Consider the following 14,142-nt stretch of genomic DNA (forward strand, 5'->3'; position numbering starts at 1 on the left):
CAGACGTCACAAAGACTTTAATTAACAAAGCAAGTAATTCAATACAATTCAAAGTGATGAGCGTGTGAATTCATAAGCACTTGATTCTCACTAGGCTAGATTGAGCTCTTTAAAAACAAACATAGAAGCATCTGAATATAACCTACAGAATATACAGTAATCCTGCTGCTTTCATTATTCAAATAACGCTGTGGAAATTAGGTTTTTAATACCTATTTGTGTTCAAAATGGCAAAATCATGCACCACTGTTCTTAACGTCATTAATGTCCCCCTTTTCCAGTCACAGTGGTCCTATCAATTGCTGTGCAGTTGCTATGGCAACCCTGATTTCTTGCCTCTCTCTCTCAGTCCTCTCAAAGCAGCCTCCCCCAAACCCTAATGAATGAGGCGAAAGTTGTTTCCCTATTAAACACCATTATAAGCCGCAAATAATGTTCTTCTCATAAGCCCTCATTCTCAATTTGATTGCAGATATAGACTATATTATATATTATATGAAAGCAGCCACATAAATGGCTCGTGGTGTGAGGCTGTGTTGAAGAAATGGATGGTATATCCGAGCGAGGATTAGTTATTATTGATTAGGTTATAATCCCTGTGTTTTGTGCGTTTAAAAAAAGCTCTTGGATTATTCATGCAGCCGTCTCAATAAGCCCACCACCGGCTACGCATTCGTCTTTAGAACAAATAAAGGTTGATGGATCCCGGCTTCATGCAGCTCAGTAATGAACAGCGTTATTGCTCGGATAATGTCATAACAGGATATTCATCTCTGTCTCTGTGATATATTTGGGTTTGTGTGCGCTCACGTGCAACAACAACAGGTTTAAGAAGGATCTCTATCAGTCTGTGTATATATTTACTACTATCGTCCTTTTTGCCAGGCCTTTACTCAACTGGTCCCCTACTCCCAACCGATGCCTCTATACAACAGTGTGAAATACATTATCATGCATTAATGGAGACCCACTGTCAGATCATATCTGCATCACCTCAGGCCCCTCGCTGCTCTGTGGCATGTGTCATCACCCTGACTTATGGGCCTGGTTGGGCGCAGAGACACAAAAAGGACAGGAGAGGTGGAAGGTAAAGTAAATATGGTGCACGGTCAACTTTATTGATACAGGCCAGTGGATAACCTTTTTTTTTCTCCAGGAAAAGCATTCAAAGAAAGGAGTTCTACACCACAGTATATCATGAGTGCGAGGACCATTAGCTGCTCCAGAACCATGAGTGTTAATGCAGATTTGTTCTTCACTGTCGAATCCTGCCACAAACATACGTCACATCCCGGCAACAAACACACCAAGTGAAGGGAAACTGTCCACAGAGGCTGAAGAAAAATACAGAAAGCTTTATATATATATATATATATATTTAGATCTATTTGTAAACATAACCTTTCCTCCATTACAATAAATATTTCATCAGGCTCTAAATCTACAAAAAACATAGTCTGAAACTCTAAAACCATACCTAAAGATACCTGGAGTATTTACCTGGAATATAAATTACTTCATATGGAAGTGGGCGTATGACGATATTCAGGAATTCAGTGCATGTTCACAGTTTGTAGGCGCACATATTCGCCCATCATACCTCATGAACCCAGCCTGTATGACACTAAACGTTGTTATGAGAAGGAAAATCAATGACTTTGAAAACATCTGAATGAACTCTCACTAGTTCTTGGTGACATCATTTGTCCGTGGATATGATTTATAATTACATTTAGAGATAAAAGGAAACATCAAGAAAGATGCTCTGAATTTCTGGCCACAGGTAGAAAAGCGTAACCGGAGCATTCGGCTCTGACAGATCACTGAAAAAATAGAGAAACATATTGGTTCATCTCACCAAATCCCTTCGATTTCTAAGGCCTCCGGTATAAAAATGCAGGATTTGATTCCAGATTTTCATCTGCTTTGTCGCGCTCATGCCCGAGACATACACTGCTGCCTACTATTTCTGAAAGATGTGCTCGTGCTTCCTACCTGTATGCCTCATTTTGCTGCTGTAGTTTGTTTAAACCCAAGAGGAAGTGCTGTGACACTGTTACCCTATAAAACAGTCTCAAACATCCTCGATAAGAAAGACCCCGTTTTTGCAAATCTCACAAAAAAAAACTCTGAGGGTCTGACTGAGCTACAAATCCATGAAACCCTTGGAATGTTTTTTCCCTTGTTTGTACAGAAGCCGAAGCTGATTAAAAACAACGATTGGTCCACTTTCTCCAGCATGTTACTGAGCCTTGAGTTAAAACCATTTCCCCAGATTCTTTAGGAAATATGCAGCAGTACAACAACAAAACAGCATCTGCGTCTCAAAAGCTCCTCACGTCATCATAACATCTACTGTAGGATGCAAGAACGTTATACATTATCCCTGAAAGAACACCAACATCAACACCACAGTCTGTCCTCTCATCCTGCTGTGCTCACAAGCTTTTCTCAATCTGAGAAGTCCCCAATATAAACTTGGTTTGTCACAGAGGGTGAAGTCTTTATTTCTTGTCTATGCCCTCGTGCCTGATGATCTTGTAGGTGACCCAGTAGAAGACGTTGAAGATGAGGAAGGCCAGAGGAAACGCGGCCCTGGAGACCGTGTCTATCCTCTTGGCTCTGTCCACGAACTTCTTCCTCATGGCGTCTATGTCCTTCGGGACAGGCGGTTGGGGGTTCGGGGCCGGAGCGACATTCTTGACAGCTGAGCTGTCCTTTGTTGGCAGACACTGGCTCATGTTGTAGCCAGCGAAATTAAAGCGGCCCTCACGCATGTCCTCGTCCTGAAAAAAACCACAAGCACATGTGGACAGATTGAACAAACTAGCCCAAAATGTATGCTTTACTTCTTAACGGTAAATGGGTTGCACGTATATTGAGCATTTCGATCTGCTTCCAGTTAGCATCTCATTCCACCATTCACTCAGGGTCAATCCAGGACAACTGAGAGGATCAACAACCTGCTCTGCTTCCTGAGCTGCTGTGGTTCACTGAATTTACATGGACATTAATCATCCGATATATGCAAATACGAAAAGGAAAAAAAACAATAACATCACGCACTTAGAATGACTACTTACCTAATTAACTTAAATTCATTCAAATTATATTCATGTAAATCAGTTTCAAATATCTCAATCTACAGCCATGTTAGCAGCTCTGACAACATGATAACGATTAGTAGGCTGATATGAATTAGTAATGCTTTTTTTTTTTAAATCATATACCAACTGATGATGATTTCAGTCATAGACATTATACTATAAAGATGCATTTCCAGTTACTCCCACTATCCAGAAATGAAGCCAAAATATCCTTGATAGGAACGCTGCCATCTTGGAGTCGGACTCTGAGCAGTAGCGATCACGGGGTGGAGCTGTGACAGCCAGGTCCTGATGATACGAAGGCTCGACTGATTGCGAGTGAATCTCCGCTAATGTTTGTCTCCATTTTTATAACATGAAACAACTAAACTTACAAAAACTTGAACAAACATCTTTGAGACAACATGGTTTATGACCTGTACCGCAGCCAGCCACCAGGGTGCGATTGAGACATTTTGGCTTCACTTTTTCGGGAGGTGTCATGTCGTCCATCTTTATTCACAGTCAATTGAGTTTGTCAGAGGATCAACAGAGTTATAACTATACATCAGTCAAACGGATTCCCCCTGTTGTCACTTCACCGATATTATTTCAATCTATTCTGAACAAATGTCCCTAAATCAATGGTCAAATTTAGGGACAATCCATCCAGTAATTGACCATTAGAAAGTGTTCAGCAGCACCATCACCAGATCAACACCTAAATTGTGATTTAATAGTTTGAAAAAACAACAAGTTCTCCTTTAAAGACTTAGACTTCAAAAACTACCTTTTGATTCCTCCTTTGTCTTCGCCTCAGCCGAAGGAACTCCTTCTGTTGCCTGGAGACAAAATTAACCCCGGCATATTCCAGCAATGCAGCAAATACAAAGAGCAGACACACAGCCATCCAGATATCGATGGCTTTCACGTAAGAAACCTGCGGGAGACAACAGATTTCCCTTCGTTAGATCGGCCAGGGTAACAACAACAACCTCCAATTCAATGGGAATTTGATCTGACTCTGAATCTTTATTGATTTCCTTTGGCCGTTTTTCGCTTAATTAAAATCCTACACCTATTAGATCTGTTCAGTGATGCTTATTTCTTCGCCCCTCTTTATGTTGCTCATTATATCAGCCAACTGTGACTTCTGCACGCCTGTAATTAGAGACGGTGTTTGCTAACAAGTGAGCTGCCAGCAATGTCGGTGAGTGCATGGACAAAAACAGCAGGAAGTAATTACTGCTTTAATTACCAATACAAAGAGAACGGCAATAAGAGCTGGTTCCTTGATTCTAATCTGTTTCTTTCGAGGACTTGAGGATGAAGATGGAAGCGGAGATTCCTCTTCAGTGCGACCTCATATCTCCATGGCGGCTGATTAGCATGTGGAGCAAACAACTCAGCGTTTTCAGCTGCTTTTTACGGCAGTTATTGTCTTTCTTGAGTCGAGCCGCTCGGAGGATGCTCTTTAAATATTTATCAGCGTACACGTCTCTATTATGTGAGAATCTCTGTCGGGGCTGAGGCCTCACTGAGTGCACATCTGCAGACTGAAGCGTGGACAGCGTCTGATCGTCAAGATCGGCCTCTCGGTGCCTGTAGGACCCTTCAACAAAATATGTGCATGGTAATTTAACCAGATTGAAAATGAGTGAGCACACACCGCTGCTGCTGTTGGTAATGTATATATTATTTATGATGAAAGTAGATTCAGGGTGTTACAGAAATGTAGGATGCTGTGAACGGCACCAGGTTAGATAAGATACCCAGTTGAGGTGTTTTTATCCTGAGATAAAACTGTGTCCTATGTGAAGCTACTCAATCAGTCACCAGATCGTTTTTGGTCTCCTTGTTTGTCTCTACACTAACTCTATTTATAAATTTTTCCTCTATCCAAAACAACGTCAAAATAAAGCTGCTTGGGTAATTGCTTATTATAAAACCTAATTTTGGTGCGGATGTGGATCAGTTAGTTTTTTTTCACTTTCTTCTACTATGTCTTATGATAAATCAATCATCATTTGGGTTATACAAATACTTATTTTTTTCTTTTATATGCCTTAATCTTTTTTTCTTCTTATATGCAGGGATCTACTGACTGACTGATTGACATTCTAGTTACACTTGCTTTCAAAGTACATTCGGGTCTTTTAGAGTCCTGTAGCAACATATATTAAAACCCCTCTGTAATAACAGTTTTGGGACTTGCAATGGTTTAGAATGAACATTTAGCGTTTAAACATGTTCATGCAAGTAATGAATTAATGTCTGAACATCCTAGTGACCAAACTTGATCTATATAACAATATAGTACATCATTTAAAAGGACTTTCTGGGATAAATGCAATTATGTCAGTCTAGTTACACAACCTTTTACCATTAGAGGCTTTTATGTGCGTTCAAAGCAATGGACGTGTAGACTTGTATTAGACCTGCTGTGAGTTTACCAGTCTCGCCGTGAAGAGAATAAAAAACATTTCACCTTTGGAAGAGAAGCTCTGGAGCCGGAGCTTTGGGTGGTCATGGTAAGCACAGTGGTGATGCCCAGTGCCACTCGGGCAGGAGCAGCGTCCATGTTGATCCAGAAGGACACCCAGGAGAGGATGACGATCAGGAGAGAAGGGATGTACATCTGGATCAGGTAGTAGCCCATCTGACGCTCCAGGTGGAATTTCACTTCGATACAGGTGAATTTACCTGTAAAACAATTCAGACACGGGAGAACAGTTAGCTGTATGAAAATGTGAACCATAGGTTTTTAATTACATTGACAATTTGTGTGTGTGTGTGTCCTCTGACCAGTGTTGTAGTGTTTGGTGCAGTAGCCCAGCTCCTGCTCCTCCCTCATAATGAACTGAGGCAGGGTGAGCCCCTCTGACACCTGCACTGCGCCGTCCGCCAGCCACTCAAAGACCAGGTCGTTCATGGTGTAGCCAACTAGAGACAGAGACGAGCGTCTGAATCAACATTTAGGAATCATCAGCTGATTTTCATGTTGCAGCGACAAAGTCGGGCCTTACAACTTTCCAGCTGCATCGTACAAGTTTGGACGTCCATCGGGAAGTTCTTCAGATCCATCGGGCAGGACAGAATGAGAGTCAACCTGGGATGTGAGACAACGTTAGAGTTAGATACAGAGGACTGATGGCAGCGTTATAATAAACATATGTTATTTGCCTTTTTAAGTTATTATTAAAAATTGGTACAGTATGTAACTATAGCCACTAGGGGTATTTAATCAAAAAAATTACAAAAGACATATTTTTATGATGTCGTGAAGCAGCGAGGGATCATGGGAGTTATATTCACCACCACTGCTTTATGACTGTATGACTGTGTGTGTGGTTCACCCCAGCAGGAGTAGCTAATGCTTATGCTGGTCCGAAATGGGAAAGAAAGAAAGATATCGATTTAGTTAACTTGCTCATTTTAACCTGAACAAACTTAGTTAATTTGTGTATTACCGATTGAAGTAAATTCAACAATTTACCCAAAAAAATATAGATGTAACACAGGTTTAGATGTTTTTACATATTATATCTTTAACTTATAATAATTTGCCTGAAAAATCTAATTCAAGTTACTGTATTGTTTTTTTTTTATCTCTGGATGGTGCTCTTCTTTCTCCCGTGTGAAGGCCTCTGACAGATGGTGCAGGATTCCCTTCAGCAGGTTCCCATCACACTTTCATTACTGCAACTTATTGTCTCTGTGATGCATCGTGGTCCGAATGTCTCCACCGCCGCTGTGTCATCTCTCTCATAAATGGAGAGTGTCTAACCGCCGCTCATCCCCCCCGCTGACCCGCTCTGCCTCCACACCTGCGCTCCACTTCTGCCTCGAGCTGCTCTCCAAATGGACTCTGAATCGATCGCTTCGTTCCAGAGAAAATTGAATCCTCTGCGCGACAGGGGTTGTATTGAAATGAAATGAAACATATTTTCATATCTTGTACCGAGTTTTGCTCAGTGCTCGAGCTGACAGGCCTTTGAGATGTTGTCCATGAGGTGGTGACACGTTTCACGAGCTTATCCACAACGATTTATAACATTCCGGGCGGAGAGACCAACACGTTGAAGGAAGTGGTTTTTTGGTTCGATTTCTGCTTTTGATTCTCAACAATGCCCCCGAGATGATCTTGCCCTCTTGCAATCAGCGTTCCTTTATTGAAAAAAATCTACATTTCACAAGCATTGTCATTTCAAAGAGTGATCTTGATGCAATAGAATCCATTTTAAAGTGTACACTTTAGATTTACACTCTTTGATGTTGGAGAGGAAAAGTAATAAGTGAACATGTCCTGAGGTGATCATATGCATCACAGATTTGGCTTCTCTACATTTTCATCTTTTGCCCAGCGCTGATTCTCTACCTCTTCTGTTGTAGCCTCTTACAAGACCAGATGGTGTAAAGAATGATTACAGAAGAGGACTATGTTCTTTATCATTGGTTTATTACTTGGTCTAGAGAAAGTCGTGACAATTTATCAGAGATCTTGAAATATCTCCAAAAGCTAGAAAACTAGAAAATGTTCCTACAAATGTTAATAAATTAAATATCTCCCTCTATCTTTAATTCTTATGGCATTTTAAATTGACAACGTGTCTGGCACTTCACCTGATGCTGTAGAGGACCGTCCCGTCCTTGAAGATCCGCAGCAGCTTGTTGTCGGTGGTGACATCGTGGAAGTTGGCTCCTTTCTCGTTGGCGAAGAAGAGGTCGGGCTTCCATATGGAGTCCAACATGGACGGGTCCAGGTCCAGGGAGGAGTCTGGGTATTTGCTGTACGCCAGCCGAGGGTCATTCCACTTCTGCCGCAGGAAGATGTTCACCCTGTAATCCTGTGGACATGAAGAGCAGCTTTGCATGTTTTGCAGTGCAGCCATTGAAGGTCATGAAAGCATTCTGGTGATTGAGCATTACTCATCAGCATCGGTTTATTTTAACATATCATGCTCCTTTTGATGAAGTTGTTAAACCCACATCATCATGATTAGTAGAATGCAAACAATGCAATTATCATGACATCTTTATATAACAAGTAAACAACTACATCAATTGTGAACAGGTCAATAACTTATTGATTTTATGTATTTTCTCGGGTGGTTGAAATGTAACTCAGAACACTTATACAAGACCTGTACCTGAGTACAAGTTGGAAGTATTTGTACTTTATGCTACTTGATTTTTGAAACGATATGAACAACAAAAAATAATACAATGGACCTGATTAAAGTATAGTTTTCAGGTAATACAATTTCACTATCACTTCAGGAAATACATCTTCCAAACAATTTGTCACATATACACATTTACAACTGTTGTGATGATACAGAGCATTTTCAGAAACAACATCACTAAGAACACGTGATAAATAATAAAATGGATAATGAGAAAAAAATATGAAATGTAATTGCACATCAACTCTATATCATCAGTATATCAGTACTGCACTTAGTATGTTTACTCGACTAGTTTGACGATCATCTCTAAAACAGTGACCTCATGATAACTTCTCATACCAATCCTAATTAATCTGATGAGCATTTAAAGGAGCTAAATGATGCGTTTGTAAGACGCTGATGAGGAAAACTGACGGCGCAGTTAGTAGCGGTCTGAATGACACGAGGCTCAGAGTAATTGATATGTCATGACGATGAGAGGCCCTTATGTTGTTTGACATTTCATCAGCATATTGGCGGCTCCAGATAGATTATTTGCATGTGTCTCCAAAGCCGTGTAATTCCCTGGCAACCTCGTGAGCAGAAAATAACATCCTCCATTCACCATCTAAACTGTTGTAATCACTCATTATGAATCATTAGATCGTGATGAGTTTCAATGCAGAGGTTTTATGTTCTTGGCCCCCTTAACAGTTTGATGCTTTAACACATTACAGATGAGCTTAGCTTAAACGCCGAGCCCCCGCCACCCCACACCCCCTCACTTAAAGTGAATTTGTAGTTGTTGAATGAATTATAAAAACAAATAGGACCGATATACTTGGTTAGCCAGTGTTTCTCAATTAGTTGAGCCTCAGGACCCACATTTTCCCTGAGTCATTAAATCGTGACCCAAATAATGCTTTCAGAGGCTTTTCAGAACCTCTTAACTTGAACCTGTGAAAGTTTTGTTTTGGTTCCTCTCTGTCATCAATAGTAGAAAACCTAGATTTAATGTAGTCACTGTATTTTCGTTTTTACCATGTTTACATCTCATTGCCTTGGTGTTCACTGCTGATAAGCTGTCAGGAGGGCTTCAATAGGCTACCAAGTCCTAAATCCTTCAAAATAAAAGCACTAAGGAGCGTCTTCCTTCTGAAACTTTTTTTTCTTTAACACACAAATCAGCGACCCACTCAAAGGGGCCCTGCTAGCCAATTTTGTGATGCAAACTCCTTCAGGGCAAAAAACTAAGTGTCTGAATGAATGGGAAGACAGAAAAAAGAAATACATAAAGTTGCTCAGGTTGGTTTAAAAAAAAGAAAACACAGGATGGTTCAGTCTTAACTCCAGAGCACGGATCACAGCGTTAGAACAAGTCCAAGCACAACGCTCAACTCACCATAGTAGTTTCTGCTATAGAACCAAAGCTGTTGATAAATATGTTGCAGGTAACATTAACGGGTGGACCTGAGGGACAGATAACACATTGACACGTCGTACAGGGCAGAAATCACACAGAAAGCCAGAGGAACTCACCATGGTTGTCTCTGTGACAGAGCCCAAGCTGTTGATAAAAATATTGCATGTAACGTTTACAGGGGAACCTGTGAAATGGAATGACAATGACACAATGAGGGGAATAAAAATAAAGAAGATATCATCGAGGACAACTGCAGGGTCTGGGAGCAGTGGGGTGCCTTAGTTTACAACGTGCAGCTCTTTTCACTTTTATTATTTAAATAACAGCTCGAGGAGTGAGCGGGGACATGTGGCATGCTTTGTTAAACCAGAAACAAAAGATCACATGAAAGAAGAAATTTCGCTCTAGAGACTAAATAGATGGTTTTAAATCTGAATATGATCATAAATAATATCACATAGAGCCAGCTTGTTATCTTTATACTGACGCGTAGATCTCTTTTGTGGTGGTCTTTTGTGGTTAACTACTGTAAACATCTTTTTTGTATCCTGTTCTTATAAGTTCAACAGAGGATACGTGCACACAAACAAAACACACACACAGTAATGTGGAGCTGCAACAATGGGCCCAATAATTGAAAAGTCTTTAAACAGAAAATGTATTGGTAGCTATTTTAATGGCCGATTAAGAGTCACTAGTTCCTACCTCCACCAGGAAGGTTATGTTTGGTTTGTTTGTGAACAAAGGCAGATGCAGATTTATTTTTTTCCTCATCGTTTGTTTTGATTTATCAGCACTAAACAATGGATTTTGGAAATCAGACATTAAGGGGATTGATAGAAATGAATGTGTGGAGTTTCACGGAGATCCAAATGCAAATGTGGATCTAGTGATTTGAAATGCTGTTTCATAGGGGGACTATTGGACCTTGGCGGAGGTATGCTCTCTCTGAGAGACAGTTTAGTTATCAAATAAGAATATTGACGTTTGGAGTTTTATTTTTGGTTTTGAATCATCAGTCAGAAAAAAGGCAATAGAAATGTGGCACATTGGATTACTTTTTATTTTACAATGATCTCCCATTTGTTATTGTAAATTATCAATAATTTCATGATTTTATCAAAATGGTCCCAATATAATAATTGACAGTTAATCAAAAGAAATCAAAATTAGTTGCAGCCACTCAATAATGTAGAAGTTCTGTGGGTAAAAATAACCATCATGCTCTAATGAGTAGTGTCGTTTTTACTCCACCGTGGCCTGAGCTGGAATCTGTTTGCGAGGGTTGGCAGGTTTTGCCAGTTAAAGTCACAGCAAATCTTTTTCCTCTCTGTCTCTCTCATTCTGACGAGTGGAGTTCCCTTCCCCCCTCTCTTCATCAATATTGCAGAACACTTGGTAATAATATTTGCCTGGGTTTTGTTTTGTCAGGTGGCCGCATTTAACAGCAGAAGCAGGAAAAATAAAGCCTCTCGACAAACTCCGCAATGAAATCTAGGTCAGCCTTCAGAAAAACAGTTCAACGCGCTCTTCAAAGTGTGACTAGCAGGTTCACAACACAAATCGGCCGGGCTCGTGCAAAAGTGTTTGTTTTCTGGCTGTGGGAAGGGAGATTTTGTATGAGACAGGGAGCTTTATCCTGAACTACAGAGAGAATGTGAATTTAACCAGCAGGCTTTAGGTCTTTTAATCCCTGTGTGCTTTTTCTCTCAGAGAAACAGTGGCTCACGCTTCACCCCTGAAAATGCCAACTGGTGTTAAACAGCCTGTGCTCCTCACATCTCAAGTCCAATTCAGCAGGCTTGTCCTTTCCTCCCAGACAGAGAGAGGAGATCTGGGCAATGAATATCTGAGTTTTACTAATCTATCCTGGAAGGTCCCACTGTACTGGGATCCCAACACCCCCCAATCAACCCCCAGCCTGCAATGCATGGTCCTGAGTCCCCAGGGGTCAAGCCTATCCTCTATCCACTCTGTTCCAGTGACAAATCCTGTGTCTGTTTCCAGCACCGCAACCCCGGCGACAATATCAGAGGAAGTCAGTGGCCAGCAGCTGAGCCACGGGGGGCACCATCCATCATTTGACCTGTCATGGTGGCATCCCTGTCTGAAAGTACCAGTCGGAGACTGTGATGTCTGCAAGACCTCCCCTCCTGCCTCTTTCTGAATGATCATCTAATGGAGATATGTATTCTATCACATATAATTTCAAATAAAAACAAGCATGCAATGTTATAATGAGGGTTAGTTCATGATATAATTAAAGCAAGGACTATCTAGTGACTGTCAGTTGGAGTGATTGATTGTTCTTATCACAGGACTGGCAAGCACAGTATCTCCACAAGAGATAACAGCAGGGGATCTCCAGATAAGTGAAAATGTCACAATCTGTTTTTTTTTAACGGGGATGGAGATGCAAAAAAACCCCTGTCCATTACTAGATGTGGACATAAAGGTGTGTGGTTGTGGGGGGGGGACAAGATGAGACTCGGTGTGACGAGGTCTGTGAGGATTTTTCGGGAGGAGAAAGATGATAATAAACACACCTTTAAAATTCGGTCGTATTCGTGCATCATACCCGGACGTGCGACCCATGAGTGAGTCCAGAAAGTCTGATGGAGACATGTTGGAGGATGACCTGGAATCGTGCTCCTTGGCATCCACAACTCTGAAACCACACACACACGGAAAAAAACGACAAATGTCAGAGCTCCAAACCCGTCATCAAAGCTTTGTGTGCGCACACATGGAGAGTGGGAAATGCGTAAAAGCGCAGATGAATTGTATGAGATTCGACGTCGTGGGCTTCTCCTTCAACATGCATGCACGATTATCACGCTGACAACACAACATGCTGCAATTTATAGAGGTGAGATTACAGGAATAATGTTGTGACGCCGCAGGATCATAGAAAATGACACCCTTCCCGTGCGTAAATTTCACCATCTATTCATTGATAGGGTTTTTAGGGGCAAAATATTTTCAGTAAAAGGGAGCTAAAGTAAATCTAATTCAAAGTGACAATAAAGCAATTACAAACTCGATCCTTTCATTTATACTGTTTCTTGAATAAAACCATCAAACCCTTCTAAACGTCTAAATTATCAAAAATCTAACAATAAATAAATAGTCTTCCATAGATGAACTTGGTAAATAAATGCCCTTACCTGAAGTTGTTTGTCTCCATGAAGTATGTCAATAAAGCTACCAAAACCTTGACGAAGGAGCGATTCATTCCTGGAGGTTTCCCCATGTGCTCACTTTTCTATTTCTCCCATGTGTTTGCATTGGTCAGACACATAATCCAAATAGGGGCACCGCTTTCTTCCTGACCAGGTCGTGGGCGTTTGCGTGTTCTCTTGTCACACAGCAACGATACAGGAGACATTCCTCACTGCGGCCACGGTTCATACTTTAGTTTCACGAAACTCTCGGACTCCCGCAAACCCATTTCTCGCGGCGGAGGTGAGGCGATGAAACATCCTGGTCAGACGTCGAGAGGGACGTGAAACTCCAAAGCGCATCCCCTCATGGCAGCTCTCTGGGTCGGATCCGGAGGAGATCTCGCTCCGTGGAGACGTATCCACAGCTGGTCCGTGCTGCCGGTGCTCGTGAAGTGAAGCCTCTGGCAGGTGGACTTCACCATCCCCGTGTTCAGGAATGGGAGAGGAACGCCTTTTCTCATTTCAGCACTTCAGACAGCTCCCGGTCTCCGTTACGCGCAAGCGCAAGGCTTAAAAGTGGTGGACGTGAGTTGGTTTTCCAGACCCAAAAAAAACGAGGGAGTACATTTTACAGAATCATATTCAAACACTGTCCTTAAATGTCTAAACATAATCTAGATTTACATTGGCTTGTCTTGTGAGAAATGGGAAACTCCCAGTGCGCACATCTGGATCAGGTGGGTTTGGGAAATTCGTGTTTTCCAGTGGCGCATTCAAGAACCTGAAATTATATGTTTTTTGGTCATGTAGGGGGTAGACTTATAAGATCTATACTCTTAAGTTCACATACCCTGGCCCTTGGCTGAAATCACAAAAACACAGAGGGATGCTGGTTGACCTGTTTTTCTCTGACATCACCCCTGGATGTATTTTGACACACTGTGCCCTTTTTTTTCATAGGTCCTCATCATTGTCTGTTTAGAGCAGCCTCCATCCTCACAGAGATATGAAAAGTGTAAACAAAGGACACACCAGTGTGAAGCCTCTGGGAGAATATTTGGTGCCCTGGTTGCCCTGGAAACAGATTTCCGAGGCACATCATTGCAAATGCTGAAAGGTTGGCCTCCCAGAGCGAGACGGAAGAGAGCTGACAGACACACAGACAGAGTCACAGACGGAGGCAGCGGGAAATATACAACTGAAGCCCAAGGGTGGAGGGATGGAGGTTTTAGCTAAGGCCAACACAGATTCATTTATTATTGCTCCATTTTTTATCAAGGTATAGGCCCACATAAGCTCCT

The 14,142-nt window shown here is 41.5% G+C and overlaps 1 protein-coding gene across 2 annotated transcripts; it reads right to left on the minus strand.

Annotated features, from left to right (window-relative positions):
• Positions 1-2,504: 2,504 nt before the first annotated feature.
• On the minus strand, positions 2,505-12,930 carry glra2 (glycine receptor, alpha 2). Of its 2 annotated transcripts, none has more exons than XM_053439978.1 (9): positions 12,845-12,930; positions 12,224-12,345; positions 9,657-9,724; positions 7,710-7,933; positions 6,113-6,195; positions 5,892-6,029; positions 5,575-5,789; positions 3,877-4,026; positions 2,505-2,786 (listed from the first exon to the last, which is right to left on the minus strand). In XM_053439978.1, exons 1-9 carry the CDS (start codon positions 12,928-12,930, stop codon positions 2,505-2,507), a joined length of 1,368 nt encoding a protein of 455 aa, XP_053295953.1. The 2 variants fall into 2 exon arrangements, with proteins under 2 accessions (XP_053295953.1, XP_053295954.1); XM_053439979.1 differs by lacking the exon at positions 12,845-12,930 and adding an exon at positions 3,463-3,471 and having other exon boundaries at positions 3,865-4,026; positions 12,224-12,302.
• Positions 12,931-14,142: the final 1,212 nt, after the last annotated feature.

This window comes from Pleuronectes platessa, chromosome 14 (assembly GCF_947347685.1).
Source record: "Pleuronectes platessa chromosome 14, fPlePla1.1, whole genome shotgun sequence".
NCBI classification, from domain to species: Eukaryota; Metazoa; Chordata; class Actinopteri; order Pleuronectiformes; family Pleuronectidae; genus Pleuronectes; species Pleuronectes platessa.